This window comes from Felis catus, chromosome B2 (assembly GCF_018350175.1).
Source record: "Felis catus isolate Fca126 chromosome B2, F.catus_Fca126_mat1.0, whole genome shotgun sequence".
NCBI classification, from domain to species: Eukaryota; Metazoa; Chordata; class Mammalia; order Carnivora; family Felidae; genus Felis; species Felis catus.
The window spans coordinates 629,117-646,863 of NC_058372.1; the positions used below are offsets into that span (position 1 = coordinate 629,117).

The 17,747-nt window shown below is 42.1% G+C and overlaps 2 protein-coding genes across 2 annotated transcripts; both read right to left on the bottom strand.

Moving 5' to 3' along the window:
• Nucleotides 1-1,733: 1,733 nt before the first annotated feature.
• Nucleotides 1,734-2,743, bottom strand: LOC101080967 (olfactory receptor 14J1). Its single transcript, XM_003985633.4, has one exon. It carries the CDS (start codon nucleotides 2,741-2,743, stop codon nucleotides 1,778-1,780), a length of 966 nt encoding a protein of 321 aa, XP_003985682.2. The 3' UTR covers nucleotides 1,734-1,777.
• A 10,698-nt stretch (nucleotides 2,744-13,441) lies between these two features.
• LOC101081221 (ADP-ribosylation factor-like protein 2-binding protein) lies at nucleotides 13,442-17,428 on the bottom strand. Its single transcript, XM_045058423.1, has 3 exons — nucleotides 17,333-17,428; nucleotides 14,684-14,856; nucleotides 13,442-14,330 (listed from the first exon to the last, which is right to left on the bottom strand). The coding sequence occupies exons 1-3, from the start codon at nucleotides 17,426-17,428 to the stop codon at nucleotides 13,790-13,792; spliced, it is 810 nt and encodes a 269-aa protein (XP_044914358.1). The 3' UTR covers nucleotides 13,442-13,789.
• Nucleotides 17,429-17,747: the final 319 nt, after the last annotated feature.

Consider the following 17,747-nt stretch of genomic DNA (forward strand, 5'->3'; position numbering starts at 1 on the left):
AGATAGAGGAACCACTGTGGACCAAGATTTAAGACTGCAAAATATGACACTGAGAGAGATTTTGTCCTCAATTTCAGCTTCATACTTGAAGAGAAATAAAATGCATGACCTTTAAAAACAAACAACAAAACAATCTTCATGTGTGTACATGCATGTGTAGGTTACTATGGACAGAAGCATTAATCCAAACAGCCATGTAAAAAACATTCCCCATTATTCAGCAATCGCTCATCCCCACTGTTCTCAGTGTACTTTAGTTCACTTCACCAAACCTGGGAACCAGTGCAGTATTGTCCTCTTGTGATTTATGAGCTCTTCATGGAGAAGGTCACACAGCCTCCTACCCCAGAAGGAGTCAGACCTTGGACCCACAAGGCCTGGGACTCATGCTTATAAGTTGGAGCTGTTCCCGTTCCTCATCCTTGTTGTGTTTCATGGACCCGGGAGGCCTCCCTGCCTTACTCTGTAAAAACATCTTGTCAAGCTCTTCTATGGGTCAGAATAAGAAATACATTAATGCAAACCTCTCTAGTAATGGAAAAGCAGTACTGAATTACAGTACTATGTGCTTCTGTTTCTATGTTTATACACATAGACACACATGCTGGGAAGCATTTGCAAGTAGATGCAAATGAACAAGCTTTGAGTCAGACTAATATTAGTTTCAATCACAGCTTTACTACCCATTTTTAAATGTTTATTTTTTTTGAAAGTCTTTTTTTTTTCATGTTTATTTATTTCTGAGACAGAGAGAGACAAAGCATGAGTGGGGGAGGGGCAGAGAGAGAGGGAGACACAGAATCAGAAGCAGGCTCCAGGCTCCGAGCTGTCAGCACACAGCCCCACACGGGGCTCGAGCTCATGGACTGCGAGATCATGATCTGAGCCGAAGTTGGACGCTCAACTGACTGAGCCACCCAGGTGCCCCAATGTTTATTTATTTTTTCTTTTGAGAGACAGAGTGCATGTGCGCATGACGGAGAGAGAGAGAGAAAGAGAGGGAGAGAAGGGGAGGGGCAGAGAGGGGACAGAGGATCTGAAGTGGGTTCTGCACTGAAAGCAGTGAGCCTGATGCGGGTCTCAAACTCACCAACCATGAGATCATGACCTGAGCCAAACTCCGATGCTTACCTGACTGAGCCCCCCAGGCACCCACAGCTTTACTACTTTTTATTTGAGAAGTCTCAAGAAACCAATCTTTTCTAAATTTAGTGTCCTAATTGATCGAATGGGGACAATGTAGCATAGCTAGAAGAGTTGTCTAAAGGAGTTAAAAGAAACCCATGTATAATGAAACCGACATTTATTAGGGACTGAAAAAATTGTAGGAAAAGCTATTGAAAAGCTTAATAGGAAGGGGAATTAATGTAGAAACTTGACAGAGGTAAAAAACTTGGAGGCACACCAGCAAGCACACACGTATACCAAGAACTATACCAGGAACGTGCCCCCATAAACACAGTCAGCCTATGTGCCAGCAGTCTGGAGCCTATTAGTAAATAGGCTAGGAGTAAAGCTGTTAGAAATCACCTTCAGATGATGCCGGCCAGGCCCTAAACTCATTGCCCTTTCTGTTTTATTTCAGAAAAAAAATCCTAAAAGATGCCTTAAAATAACACCTGAATTGGAGGAAGGAAGGCCACTATCCTGAGAAGCATAATATCTTACTCAGATTTTGAGCAGAATATGAAGAATAGAAACATTGGAAGGGTGGAAATCAGACTTACTCTTTTACAATCTGAAACCTAATGACAATAACTTTTATTTGTATGGTTCTTTAGAATTTAAAAATGGCTTTTAAATACATCTTTCTCGGGGAAACTTCTCCTTTTGACAGCACCTTCCTCAGAGCGGCCTTCATGGCTTCATTGCGTAAACTGTAGATAACCGGATTGAGTGTGGGTGGTATCACCGTGTAGAATATGGAAAACATGAGGTCCATAGCTGATTGGGAGTCAGAAGGGGGCCGCAGAAACTCAAAACCTGCTGTGGAGAGGAAGAAGGTGACTACAAACAGGTGTGGTAGGCAGGTGGCGAAGACCTTGGTCCGGCCCTCTGCTGATGGGATCCTCAGCACGGCAGAGAAGATGTGGACGTAGGAGAGCACAATGGACACCAGGCAGATGAATGCTGCTGAAGTTGTGAAGGCAGCCACTGCAATCTCATTGACGAATTCATGAGAACAAGCTAGTTTCAGCATCTGAGGAATGTCACAGAAGAACTGGTAAATGACTCTCTCCCCACAGAGAGGTATGGAGAAGTTCACAGCAGTATGCATGAGCCCAGAGAAGCCCCCAGCAAGCCACACAGCTGCCACGGCGTGCCTACAAGTGCAGGGGTCCATGATGGTCTCATACTGCAGGGGCCGACAGATGGCGACATACCGGTCGTAAGACATCACGGTGAGGATGGCCACTTCTGATGAGGCCAGAGCTATGAAGAAGAAAACCTGAAGGATGCACTGACCAAGTGAAATGTAACCGCTGTTCGTAAGTGAATTTGCAATGGACTGAGGCACTGTGACAGAGATGAAACAGAGGTCCAGGACAGAGAGGTGCTTCAAAAAGTAATACATGGGGGACTGAAGGCAATGGTCCAACGTGGTCACGGTGATGATGAGGAGGTTTCCTGTCAAGGCCATCAGGTATGTCACCAAAAACAGCAATGCATATAAAATCTGAAGCTTTCGGTTTTCAGAAAACCCCATAAGGAGGAATCCACTCATGGAGGTCAAATTGGCCATGGTCACACTGAACGTAGCAAGTATGACTGTCTAGGAAGCCAAACAACAGTAGAAAGAATGTATCATATTTAGTATATCTGCATGTCAGGTTAACAGTGCACCTAACATAGACCTACCGAAATCAAGACAAACGTATCCCCGTAGTGATTAGGTAACACTTCATTTAGAAAAACCTTTACTACAGATACCATATGTTTTCACTCTTATGTGGATCCTGAGAAACTTAACAGAAACCCATGGGGGAGGGGAAGAAAAAAAAAGAGGTTAGAGTGGGAGAGAGCTAAAGCATAAGAGACTCTTAAAAACTGAGAACAAACTGAGGGTTGATGGTGGGAGGGAGGGGAGGGGAGGTGATGGGCATTGAAGAGAACATCTTTTGGGATGAGCACTGGGTGTTGTATGGAAACCAATTTGACAATAAATTTCATATATTAAAAAAAGAAAAACCTTTACTTATTATTCAGAAACAGAAGCTCTAAGGGTGACCAATGGCATCACATAGCTTGAAAAAAGTCATCAGAATTTTCTGGAGCAGAGTTTGGATTGTTAAAGGTGTGAAACTGACAGAGACAATGAAATCTTTCCACTCAACATAGTCATTGAAGATTGTACTAGTATTATTGCATCTTATTATGATACCTTAGTATTACAGTAAGGTAGTAACATTTCTTTTGTTAACCATCTAAAATTAAATTGTTGGTACCACCTTGTAAGTGGATCTAAGAACAGACCAGAGGCAAATGTAGGGGAGCTGTTCACTCTGAAAACAGTCATATTCCTTGCCTCTGAAAGGCTCTCAACATTTTTAAAATATGAAACTTGGTTGGAATGAACTTCCTAGAGCAAGCTCAAACAGTGAAATAAACCTCAAAGTTGTCACATGCAGATGCCACTGAAACTAAGCGTTGAATTCTGAGGTTTGGAACTTGATAGATATCACAACTGTCTGATGGTGCCTTGTCCTTTTAATTTTTAAAACCTTAGGATGATTTGGATTTGGATATGTCCAATCAGGTTCATGTGAACAAATAATGAGGTTTTCTAAAAAATATTGAGTTCTGGGGCAGTGGGTGGCTCAGTCGTTTAAGCGCCTGGTTCTTGATCTCGGCTCAGGTCATGATCTCACAGTTTGTGAGTTTGAGCCCCGCATAGGGCTACACTCTGTCAGTGAGGAACCTGCTTGGGATTCTCTCTCTCTTCCTCTCTCTCTATTCCTCCCCTGCTCTCAATCTCTCACTGTCTCTCTCTGAATGAATAGATGACTTAAACAAATTTTTGAAGAAGTATTTAGTTCTTAGTACATTGTAGGCAGAATGCTACATAATAGAGTATATGCCTTTCCAGTATTATCTCTATTGTGACTTCTCCAATAAGAGTAAACATTTACTTTTCTTTTTCTCCAGGACATGAAATATATTAGCTAGTGAGTGCTCATTTCTAAAAATAATCAATCAAATAAACAAAACCTTAATACCACATATAACATAATTGTTAGGGGGATTGGCTGGTGTCACGTTTTATGTTAAAGGTGATACTGTAGAATCATAAAGCCATTCTGTGTATCAGAGTTTACTCCACTGATTTCTACTTCTTTTTAAAAATTGGGGCGCCTGGGTGGCGCAGTCGGTTAAGCGTCCGACTTCAGCCAGGTCACGATCTCGCGGTCCGTGGGTTCGAGCCCCGTGTCGGGCTCTGGGCTGATGGCTCAGAGCCTGGAGCCTGTTTCCAATTCTGTGACTCCCTCTCTCTCTGCCCCTCCCCCGTTCATGCTCTGTCTCTCTCTGTCCCAAAAATAAATAAACGTTGAAAAAAAAAATTTAAAAATCTGTGGATTTGTTGAAAGGTCAATTCACCTTCAGTGAGTTTCTTGGTCAAGAAGGCAATTTCTTCACCATCTCTGTCCATTTCTCCACCTTTGATAATGGTACCTAACATAGAAGCACTAAGTAAATATTTATTTAACTGGGTATATACTTGATTGATTTCAATTCTATACAGTTTATCAAGTTGCTTGAATTAGTCCATCAGATACTGTGGTTTATTACATTGATTAATCCCTACCCAATGGAAAGAGGTTGAAAATCACTGAGGTAGTACCTTTTTGTTTTGCTGTAATCTATTTTGAGAACTCGCTGAAACTAATTTTTAGGAAGCATTCTGGCAACAGCATGGATGTTTGGATTAGCAGGATGTAAGATTGAAAAATGAAATATTGCCAGGGATGGTGAAGGTTTGAACTGATCTGTAAGTGTGACAAGAAGAAGTGACAAGTACAAGAGAAAATGGGCAGATAAAACCTGATGTGATGGATGTACAGAGAAAAGATATTGTGCTATTCTCCAAAACAGATACAGACAGGGAGGTGGTTGGGAGAGGAGGTGACCCTGATGAGAAAGACCCAGTCTGAGGTGATTGTGTGCTGAGCTTGAGGTCGAATATGAGGATCTAGAACTGAAAACACCATCAATGTAGAAAAGCAGTGAACCTAGCTCCTTTGAAAGGCACTTACAAGAATATTTTTAGGGGAAAAAAAGACAGAAAATAGGGCTGAGGATGATGTTCAGATACCGTCAAATTTCAAGAGATATGCATGAGAGGAGCCAGGGGCTGAGGAAGACAGTCACAGAGGAAGGAGAAAACCAGCAGTGAGTGGCCTCACAGAGCCAATGGAAGAGAAATGTTTCAGAAGAAACTATATGATAGGATCATATGTTTAAGAAAGGAAATTTAAAATAACAACAAAAGCACATTGAATTGGCCATTTTGAAGATCATTTGTGGATTTGCTAGATCTATTTTGAAGGTTTCATAGGTGTCTGAACATGAACGAGGTTCAGAACATGAATGAGATGTGAGAGGAAACACAGACATCGTGACCATTCTCCTCAGGAGGATGGCTATACATTTCGCAAAATATGGAGAAGTTGCACTCACCAGAGTTGGTCTTGGTCAGTAGGAGCAAATCTCATTTAATCCTAAAACTGAGCATCTTTGTTTTAAAAGCCAAGTTGGTAGCCTGGTCTCTGAAATGTTCAGGCCAGGAAAGGACTGAGATGCTTTCATAAGAGGCTGAACAGAGGGCATAGACCCAGGGACATTTTAACTTCTCCCAAAACCCATTGACACTGAAAAGAATCGAGTGTGGCCCAGGTACCAGGGAGCAGGTCTGCTTGGCGAGGGTGGTGTTTCAGGTAAACACAGTTCAGAGCGTGGGGCTTAATGGAGTGGCCCCCCAAGGGATTGCCTCAGTGGAAAGTAATTAATTACCATCTTAGGTTAACTGTATCTTGTAGCCTGTGCCTTCCAGGGAGGGAAAAATGCATAATGTATATAACTTATTTTCTACAGTATAAGGTCAGACTTAGATTTCTCTAGAAAACAGTATTTTTTCATTAACAATTCAATTTCTATTTCAATTCAACTTTCTATTAACAATTTCAATTTAGTGGTCATCAATAAAATCATGCCTGCTCATAAGGGCCTCATTTAGAAAAAGGGTATACTGGGGTGCCTGGGTGGCTCAGTTGGTTAAGCATCCAGCTTCGGCTCAGGTTATGATCTCACAGTTCATGGGTTCAAGCCCCGCATCCACCTCTGTGCTGACTACTCAGAACCTGGAGTCTGCTTTGGATTCTGTGTTTCCCTCTCTCTCTGTCCCTCCCCAGCTCGTGCTGTCTCTTTTTCTTCTCTCTCTCTCAAAAATAAATGAACAGTAAAAAAGAAAAAAAAAGAAAAAGGAAATATTTAGTAATTATTTGTTTGTATACACTTATACATAATAATAGAATCAAGTATCTTAGCACTAAAGCAATATTCAGAGCTCACTGAGTTTAAACTTCATCTAAACACGATCTTTTCTAAAATAACTCTGAACCTGATCATCTGGGTCCCATTATAACAATCACATAAATGAGTAATTTTCAACTAAAGACCGATGTATTCAGTTTTCAAATTCCTATCATTGTAGGAAAGGCATTTTTTATTGCAATATGAACATTAATGAAATCTACTTTCGGGTTTTTTTTGTTTGTTTTATAATGTTTATTTATTTTTGAGAGAGAGACAGACAGAGTGCAAGCAGGAGAGGTGCAGAAGGAGGAGACACAGGATCCGAAGCAGGCTCCAGGCTCTGAGCTGTCAGCACAGAGCCCGACATGGGGCTCGAACTCAAAAACTGTGAGATCATGCCTGAGCCGAAGTTGGATCTACTTTCTTAACGGTAAAAGAAATTAAAAATTTTTAAATCTTCCAACTACTCCTAAATATCAAAATTTCAATGTCAGTTATATTCCATTTGACCACCACTTAAAAATAGCTCTAAGTTCCCCTATTTTTAATATTAAGAAATTGAATTTTAAAAGTTGTAAACCAGCAGGCTTGGTTTTGAGTCCAGATCATTAATTATAGTCCTGCTTCAGTACCTCAGGAAGTGTCTCTGGGAGCATCTCACCTGTTTTTATAACGTTTTCATGAACAATAAAGTGATCAAAAAGAGATCTCTGAAATTAAGTTTTCAGAAGACTATCTGCTATTTTAATACAGGTTTTTATTGTGATCTGATCAATATTTTCATTAAAGCTTTGGATAAGAGTGGTAGATGATTATCAAAAGAAGTTAAAATCAATATTAGAGAATCCAAGCATGTCAACATATTAATTAGTGGGCTAATTCCAAGAAAATCATGGTATAGTTCAAATAGGACAAAATAATAAAATATATCTTATATACAAAATCACATAGAAATTGGAGAGGTGGGTGGGTGTGTTTTCTTGTTTAAAGAATGGGTAAATCCCATAAATACATGTTAAAAGCATCCAATGACCGCCAAAATAAAAACTCAAAAAAAAAAAAATCTAAAATATCTACTGTCCTCATCAAACCAAAACTGAATCATTCCAGAATTGAAAACTTTAAGACGATTGTAGAAAAAGGAGTGTGTTTGCAGCAAAAGTGATTAGCTGTCATTTATTCAAATTACTGGACAGCTCAGAAGGGACCTATATTTTCAATACTAAAAATGGTTGTCAGGTAAATAAGTCATATAGAGATAGACAAATACTGTGTGATCTAAACAAAAAGGAACTCATATTCACAGAGAACAGATTGGTGGTTAACACAGGTGGAGAGAGGGGCCTGGGCAAAATGGGTGAAAGTCATCAAAGGATACAAACTTTGGGTTTAAGACAAGTAAGTTCTGGGAATGCCTTGTACAGCATGGTGACTATACTTAACAATGATATATATTTGAACATTGCTACTAGAGTAGATTTTTGTAAGTTTTAAATTTAATTCCAGTTAACATACAGTGTAATATTAGTTTCAGGTGTACAACATGGTGATTCACTTGCAAACAACATCCAGTGCTCTATACCCTCCTTCATCCCCATGACATTTCTCTCTCCCCCCTCCCACCTCCCTCTGGTGACCATCAGTGTGTTCTGTATAGGTAAGTCTTTTCCTGGTTTGTCTGTTTTTCCCCTTTGCTCATTTGTTTTGTTTCTTAAATTCCACATATGAGTGGAATCATAGGGTATTTATCTTTCTCTGACTGACTTATTTCACTTAGCATAATACACTCTAGTTTCATCCACATTGCTGCAAATGGCAAGATTTCATTCTTTTTCATGGCTGAGTAATAGTCCATTGTGTGTGTGTGTGTTGGAGGGGTGTATACATACTACATATTCTTTATCCATTCATCAGTTGATCAACACTGGACTGTTTTCATAATTTGGCTATTGTTGATAATGCTGCTATAAACATCAGTGTGCATGTTTCACTTTGAATTAATGTTTTTGTATTCTTTGGGTAAATACCTAGTAGTGCAATTGCTCGGTCATAGGGTAGTTGGAAAAATAGATCCTAATTGTGTGTGGGGGTAGATGGTATCTAGAGTTATTGTCTGATCGTTTCACAATATATGCATATATCAAATCACTTAAATTTAAAAATTTAAATTTTAAATTAAACATTTTTGAGGTACCTCCATACTCTATTTTCTAGAGTGACTGCACCAGTTTGCATTCCCGCCAACAGTGCAAGAAGGTTCCCCTTTCTCCACATCCTTACCAACACCTGTTGTTGCCTGAATTGTCAATGTTAGCCATTCTGACTGGTGTGAGGTGGTATCTCATCATGGTTTTGATTTGTATTTCCCTGATGAGGAGTGGTGTTGAGCATCTTTTCATGTGTCTGTTAGCCATCTGGATTTCTTTGGAAAAATGTCTATTCATGTCTTCTGACCATTTTTTTTATTTGACTTTATTTTTTTATTTTTTAAAATTTACATCCAAATTAGTATATAGTGAAGCAATGATTTCAGTAGATTCCTTAATACCCCTTACCCATTTAGCCCATCCCCCCTCCCACAAACCCTCCAGCAACCCTAAGTTTGTTCTCCATATTTATGTCTCTTTTGTTTTGTCCCCCTCCCCGTTTTTATATTATTTTTGTTTCCCTTTCCTTATGTCCATCTGTTTTGTCTCTTAAAGTCCTCATATGAGTGAAGTCATATGATTTTTGTCTTTCTCTGACTAATTTCACTTAGTATAATACCCTCCAGTTCCATCCATGTAGTTGCAAACGACAAGATTTCATTCTGGCCATTTTTAAAAAGTTTTTATTTAAACTCCAGTTAGTTTGGGGCACCTGGGTGACTCAGTTGGTTAAGCGTCCGATTTGGTCTCAGGTCAGGATCTTGCAGTTTGTGGGTTCAAGCCCCACGTTGGGCTCTGTGCTGGCAGCTCAGAGCCTGGAGCCTGCTTCAGATTCTGTGTGTTCCTCTTTCTGCCCCTCCCTGGCTCATGCTCCATCTCTCTCTCAAAAATAAATAAACATTAAAAAAAATTTAACTCCAGTTAGTTAAAGTACAGTGTAATATTAATTTCAGGTGTGCAATTTATTGATTCAGTATTTACACACAATACCCAGTGCTCATCACAAGTGCCCTCAGTTATGCCCAGAATTCGTGATCCCCAAAGACCGCCAGGGAGCCGAGTCCGATGTAAGAGCAAAAGAGCCTTTATTTGAGCTAGCTCGAGCTCAATCCCCTACCTGCACCGAGGCAGCGGTGAGATACCTGGGAGAGAGAGCGAGTTTCAAAAGGACAAAGGTTTTATTGGGGCCTAGGGGCAGTTGGTGAGATAATGGCTGTGGCCTCAGCCGATTGGCTGGGGAAGGGTCCCAGTCCTGTTAGGCAGGTGAGCGGGAGGTTACTCAAGGGGAGGAGGCGTGGTCAAGGTGAAGGACACAGAGCAAGATGGAGTCAGCTGGGGCAGGCCCGCCTTTTTCACCCTCCTTGATTCCCATTCACCCATCCCCCACAGTCTCCCCTCTGTTAACCATTGGTTGGTTTGTTCTCTACAGTTAAGAGTCTGTTTCCTGGTTTGTCTCTTTGTTTTTCTATGATCATTTGTTTCTTAAACTCCACGTATGAGTGAAATCATGCGGTATTCATCTTTCCCTGACTTGTTTCGCTTAGCATAATACTCTCTACCTCCATCCGTGTCAATTGTAAATGGCAACATTTCATCCCTTTTGATGAATGAGTAATATATTGTATATATATATATATTCCACATCTTTATCCATTCATCAGTCAAAATTACAGTGAAATATCACCTCACATCTGTCAGAAGCCAGTTAGGTGGCGAGTGTTGGCTGCTGGTGGCCACAGGAGGGAAATGGCTCCGGCCACGTCCTGTTCCTAGTGGGGTCTTTCTGAGAATGCTGCCTCTCTGGGATGTGCACAGAGATGAGCAAATAACCTCCCCACTCTGCACCCCAGGAGCTTCTCAGATTGCTTCCTCCTCGCTGTCCTTGGGCTGTTTGTCCCTCTTTGTCTCCAAGAGCAAGACAGTGCCCTCAGGCTGATCCCAGCCTCCTCCTTTAACATTCCAGGCTTGAATTCCTGCTGTTGCCAGAAGTCAGGAGATCCAGCCCCTCTAGCCCTGCGGGATGGTTGCTAGGGAGATTCATCATTCCCCACTCCCTCCCTTGCCCTTTTCCTTGACCTCTACCTCGGCCCCCTCCCCATCCCAGCGGCCAAGGTCCATTTCTCTCCCAAACTGCATCTGGGCATTCCTACCTTCTTGGCTGTGGCCTCTTCTCTACCTTAGGTTGTGGAGCTTGTCCTGACAGTCTTCAGGTTCGTTTTGGGGTGTTCAGAATGATTGAGTTACGTAGTTGTGTTCGTGGGTGAGGCCAGCCCAGGGCCTTCCTGCTCCACTGCCCTCTTCCCACCTATCTGAAGAGTAGATCTTACAAGTTCTCAGCACAAGAGAAATAGATCCTAACTGGGTGGGGATGGAGGGTATCTGGACTTATTGTGTGATTCAGTTAACATAAGGAATGCTACTTTGGCTTGCTTGCTGGTTTGAGCGTTTTCTCCTTCACATACCCCTCCCACCAACCACGCCGTGGATTTACACAAAAACTTTAAGGGTTTTTTACTTGCTAAACCGAACTCAGAAAATCATGTGCTGGCTTACGTTTATAAACATGGCTATCAGTGTAAAGTGTCACACAAGCAAAATTGGTTTGCACTTCTTATAGGTGTATGTGGGGTATAATGGGAATACTGTTATTTTACCTAATTGTGGTATTTATTTTCCAGGTATCAAGTTTAAACACTTTTTCACAATAATGCTTACCTTACTTTTGGGATTTTATGTGTGCTGTACCTCTATTGTTCAAGGGAGGTTAGGGCTAGCTGCAGTAACAATCCCAACTCAGTAATTTAGACCCAAATACTACATTTTTTATTCATATAAAATATGACTGTGGAAATCAGTGTCTTATTCTTTCCAATAACCAGGTGATCCAGACCTCTCAAAATGTGACCTGCAAAGTTGCTGAGGACCAGGAGAAGTGCCAGAAGTAGGGGAAAGACAGGAGTTTTATTTTATTTTTTTAATATAATTTTTGAGAAATTGGTTTCTCAACACATAGTGCTCATCCCAACAGGTGCCCTCCTCAATGCCCATCACCCACCCTCCCCTCTCCCCCATCCCCCATCAACCCTCAGTTTGTTCTCAGTCTCTTATGGTTTGCCTCCCTCCTTCTCTGTAACTTCCTCCCCCTCCCCTCCCCCATGGTCTTCTGTTAAGTTTCTGAAGATCCACATAAGAGTGAAAACATATGGTACTTTCTTTCTCTGTGTGACTTATTTCACTTAGCATAATACCTTCTAGTTCTATCCATGTTGCTGCAAATGGCCAGATTTCATTCTTTCTTATTGCCAAGTAGTATTCCATTGCATATATAAACCACATCTTCTTTATCCATTCGTCAGTTGATGGACATTCAGGCTCTTTCCATAATTTGACTATTGTTGAAAGTGCTGCTATAAACATTGGGGTACAAGTGCCCCTATGCATCAGCACTCCTGTATCCCTTGGGTAAATTCCTAGCAGTGGTATTGCTGGGTCATAGGATAGTTCTATTTTTAATTTTTTGAGTAACCTCCACACTGTTTTCCAGAAGACAGGATTTTTTTTTATAAGTATAGTCTTATTTTTACTTAAAAAAATATGGAAGGTACACATTGAGAATTGAAATACTATGTCTTTTCTTTCTAGAGATGTGACATCATGTTTTCTGGTAATTTCTATGAAACATTGTGCTAAATCAAAGCATACATATGACTATTAAAGCTGTTTGCTCTCTCCTCCTCATGCTGAGCCAGCCCAGCGGAACACTGCCTTGGTAGGGAGATTTTGACAGGAGGAAGGAACTGCAGAGTCCCTACTCCAACAGAAAACCTAACAAACAGAAAGCGTTTTAGCAAACCTGTACGAACACTTAACTGCTGTAAGAAAGGGAGACCTTTTAGCCTACTTCCAGCATAAACACACACTCATTGGGGCCAGTAAACTAGGTACACCAACGTAGAAAGCATCTTTGCTTTGATAGCGATAATAGCTAAAAAGTACACAGTATATAATACTTTGATCTTTAAGTAGGTAATCATGGAAGCTCCGAGATTATAGCCACTAGGTTAGCCTTGAAAGGGCGGGCCTAGCCAGCCGACTCCATCTTGTTCTGTGTCCTTCACCTTGACCACACCTCCTCCCCTTGAGTAAACCCTCCCTCACCTGCCTAACAGGACTCGGACCCTTCCCCAGGACCCTTCCCCAGCCAATCGGCTGAGGCCATAGCCATTACCTCACCAACTGCCCCCCCAGGCCCCAATAAAACCTTTGTCCTTTTGAAACTCGCTCTTTTTCCCTGGTATCTCACCGCTGCGTAGGTGCAGGTAGGGGATTGAGCTCGAGCTAGCTCGAATAAAGGCTCTTTGCTTTTGCATCGGACTCGGCTCCCTAGTGGTCTTTGGGGATCACGAATTCTGGGCATAACAGCCTGAGTATTCATCTATAAAAATAGTTTTCTAAAAATGCTTAAAAGAATTCTGGAAACAGACTACATCAGGACCAGCAGAAGACAGAGTGATGCAGGGACTGCCGAGTGTAAGACAAGGAAGTGATTTTCACATGTAGCTTCAGGTCAGGGGCATCTCTCAGTTATTCCTATGGCCAGGACTAGCTGGGATGGGAGCTGCTGCAGAGGGCAGCCAGCTCAAGGAACACCCTAGAGAAATGTTCCCACACAGGTAAAAACCCCTCTGAGGCTGCAGGACCGAAACTGATGCATACAGGAAGCTGTGAGCACACAAAAAGCCTGATGGACATGCGGAGCCAAAGAGGGCTGGAGCTGGTGGGTTCTTCCAAATGCTGCTGACTTACCAACATTTATGCTGGGGAAGGGGTCCCTGGGGGAATGCGGGCCTCAGGCTTGCTCCAGAGGAGCCTGACTCAGGCCAGAGAGAGGGGCCTACTTGGGGAGGAGTGCTAGGATTACTGAACACAAGGTGCTTCAGGGGCCTAGGAGGGTCAGAAGACTGTCTTCTGACCCACCAATACTTAACGTCAGTGAAGAGTTGTGGAACACAGCCAGTCTTTCCAAGATGTATTCTGTCGCATAGCCAAAGCCTCTTCCAGTCTATGGGGCTGGCGACGTCCAGAAAGATATCGTTGCCTGGTGGTAGGACCTAGTGCCGCAGATCATTCTGGGAAGCTGGCACAGGGGATGATTTGCACAATGAAGTCACCACCAAACCACTGCTTAAATCCAGTCCCCGGCCTTCTTTTTCTGCTCTGTAGTCCAGAAACATTTCCTTAAAAGCCAGAAAATCTGTGAACGTGAGCAGCATGTCAAATATGTCACCAGCCACTTCATCGTTATGGTGCTGCGAAGTTGTGGTGAAAGGTGCCATGTTAAATCCAGGAATCCGCTCCAGCAGCTGTTCTTCAATATACTTTTCTACCAAAGAAATATATTCGTTAAAAATAGGTGTGTAGGTGAGTTTATTCTCTTCTGTGTCTTCAAACTCCTGGTAGTACTTGTCCATGAAATTCCTCTGTAATAACTGGAACTCATCATCCATGATAATGTCCTCTAAATATCCAACCACAGCATCAAATTCTGCATCAGAGGCAGAAGAGAAGGACAGAGCGAAGCTCTCTTTCTCTAGGAAAACAGCCGCCGCCGCGGCTGCCTCCTCCTCCACGCGCGAGCAGGACCGTAGGCCTCTTTTTTTTTTTTTTAATATATTTTTAAATATATATATTTTTTACATTTTATTTTATTTTTGATAGAGACAGAGCACAGGTGGGGGAGGGGCAGAGAGAGACGGAGGCACAGAATCCAAAGCAGGCTCCAGGCTCCGAGCTGTCAGCACACAGCCCCCCGCAGCGCTCAAACTCACAAACCTCCAGATCATGACCTGAGCCGGAAGTCGGACGCTTAACCCACTGAGCCACCGGAGGCGCCCCAGCCCCGCCGCCTCTTATCCCGCCCGCGGCCGGGGCCCAGCCTGAGCTCCGCTCCTTAGGGCCCCAGCCGGCACCTGGGAGGCCTCGCCGCCAAGGCCGCGGCCGCTCACGGCCTAATGAGTTGGGCCCTGCGTGTGTGGCCCCGCGCTTCACGCTCCCCGGCGGCAGCCGCGCCGGCTCGACCCCACGCGGGGCCAAGCCTCTCTCGGCGCCCAGGTTCTGCGCGCTGCAGCCGCAGTGAGCGACTGGCGTCAGTTACCCGCAGCCCCGCGGCGCGCCCCGCCTCCAGAAGACAGGAATTTTGAAGACACTTATTACTTACACTCACATTTTATTTCCCTGAGTCACGTGGTCCCGATGTAATTAGAAGGTAGCTATATTTATATCCCTATAAAAGGTCTTCATCTTTTTTCTGGAAATCACTTGGAAACGATCTGATACTGCTGGCTCTTTTGAGGATTTGTTAGGTGAGACCAGGGCCGATGCGAATGGCTGAGGGTGATTACTGCCCCGGCTGGGGCTTTGGGGCGCCGACCCCAGTGTCCATGATCCTTACGTTTAAGTCTGGCTGCTGGGAAGTCACAGCGTCCCCAGCCCTTGTGTAAGCTCGGAGACCGTGTCCTCCACTCCCTCAGCCTGCACAGTTTCCTGCGGGCTCGTGCCGACCGCCGTGCTGCTGGACACTCAGCTGGACACTGGCCCTCTGCAGGATTCAGAGATGATTGTCCTGTTTCACAACGTCGTCTCTCACCCTTTACAGCCTTTACCTTTTAGAGTCTTTCTAGACTCTCAGCTTTGTGTCCTTATTTATTCACATCTCTGTTTTCTTCTAGATTTGTACTCTTTGAGAACGGGCCAATGTCTTACTCACTTAAGATTGCCTCTTCTAGTTCAGTGGCTTACATACATGTGACATCAATAACTATTCACTGAGTAAAGGAATAAACATTTGCAACATAAGTGAAACCTCACTATTGGAACAGTTAATTAAAATGCCACTGCCTTCCTTGTTTTATAATGTTTACGCATTTTTAATAATCTAATTCTTTTAAGGCAATGGGTGTTCTTTTATTCTTATTCTGTTTGGCTGCTATAACAAAATACGATAGGCTGTGGCTTATCCAGAACAGAAATCTATTTATCACAGTTCTGGAGTCTGGCAGTTCCAACGTCAAGCAGCCAGGAGACCCTTGTGTGGTGTGGGCCTCCTGGTTCACAGACAGCCGTGTTCACTGTGCTCTTTGCTCATGGGACGAGGAACCAGGGGGCTCTGAGCCCATCCACAGTCTCCCCCTCTCCACCCAATCAGCTCCCGAAAGCTCACATACAAATACTAACACATGGAGAATAAGTTCCACGTATGAATTTTGGAAGGACACAAACATTCAGTCTATGGCAGGTGGTTAATCCAAAACAGTAATAAAAATTGTGATCAGAGGGAAACCTTGATTTGTTCCTGACTCTGTTGGGAAGTGTCTAGTTCTCCTTCCGTAAAAACAATAATATGACTTTGTTTTGTCGTAAATATTTTTACCTATTGAATGTGCTCGCCTGCTGTTCTTTCTATATCACAAAGCATTTTTCTATTTAATGACTTACTGATATTTGCAAAATTTTACAATATAATATTTAACCAATTCACGAATGTTTCAGTAATACTTTCTTGAATGTTAAAAAGAGTTCTTTTTTAATCTTGATTTTAACCGTGCACCAAATTGATTTGCCTGCTTGGCAATACACATACAATAATTCACTTAGTGATGTATATAAATATATAAACTTGTAAAATACCAGGCAGAATTCATGAAGAAGTATTAATTACATTTGTAAAATTAAATATTCAGTTCTTTTTTTAAATTTATTTTTTTTAAATACATCCAAGTTAGCATATGGTGCAACAGTGATTTCAGGAGTAGATTTCCTAAGCCCCCTTATCCATTTAGCCCATCTCCCCCCACCCCTCCAGTAACCCTCTGTTTGTTCTCTATATTTAAGAGTCCTTTATGTTTTGCCCCCCCCCGTTTTTATATTATTTTTGCTTCCCTTCCCTTATGTTCATCTGTTTTGTATCTTAAAGTCCTCATATGAGTGAAGTCATATGATATTTGTCTTTCTCTGACTAATTTCCCTTAGCATAATACTCTCTATTTCCATCCACTTAGTTGCAAATGGCAAGTAGCTATTGAATTCTTTTTTTGCTTAAATCTCAGGGTTTTGCTCTACTATATCTATAATACTGAAGATAAATCAAAATATATCCCTAGGGTTTGGGGACAGCCTCTCACATCAGCACTAAATATTTTTGAAAACCCATGTTTTTGTTTAAAAATGTATGCAACTTCCACACAATAATATATCCCTGATCACTTCAATACAAAATAGTTGTTTTAATGTTCAGTTATTTTTAAGTCTATCTAGACCTTTAAACAAAACTAACAAACCCAAGAAGATGTAGCATTTTTGCCTAGTGACTTCAAATACCCTCTGAGAGATATACCGTTTTACTAGAATTAATAAACCCATAAACATTTTTTCTTAATACATACCAGGATACATTTTATATTTTAGATAGTATTGATTTGAGGTTCCATGTTAAAATGAATCATGAATTCGAGAAACACTGCAACCAAAAAGTTTTTTAGTGGTTTAAAGAAACCAAGGAGAAACATTGAGGTAACAGACTGTCTTTCCCTTGTATAACCAGGAGCCTTTATTTTGCAAAAGCTTTTTCCTCCCTGTTCCACCTTCATCTGACTTACAGCTGGGCCACGGACAGTGATGTGTTCATGGTACATCATTAACAGGAGCAGAGCCTCACACTGTCCCTTCAGGAAGGGGGTTAGTGCAGTGGGCATTGGGGAGGGAAAAAAGAGCCATATCTTGACCTAATTATGTTAGTGTATTTACTAAATGTTTATCATGCAAAAGCATTGTAAAGAAATCTGCAGATATGTAAGGCATTAAAACATGAATATTACAGGGGGGTTTGGGAAGGAGGTCTCCTGACAGGCAGTGAACACAATAAAGTGTTCAAACAGAAGCCACTGCAGGACACAGCCCTTAGGGTTGTGAATTTTTTTTTAATGAAGTATAATATGCTGAGCTAGAAATGTCCAGGATTGATGCTGATATGTGGGGAGGGGGAGGGTCCTAGGAAATACCCATGGCAGGATT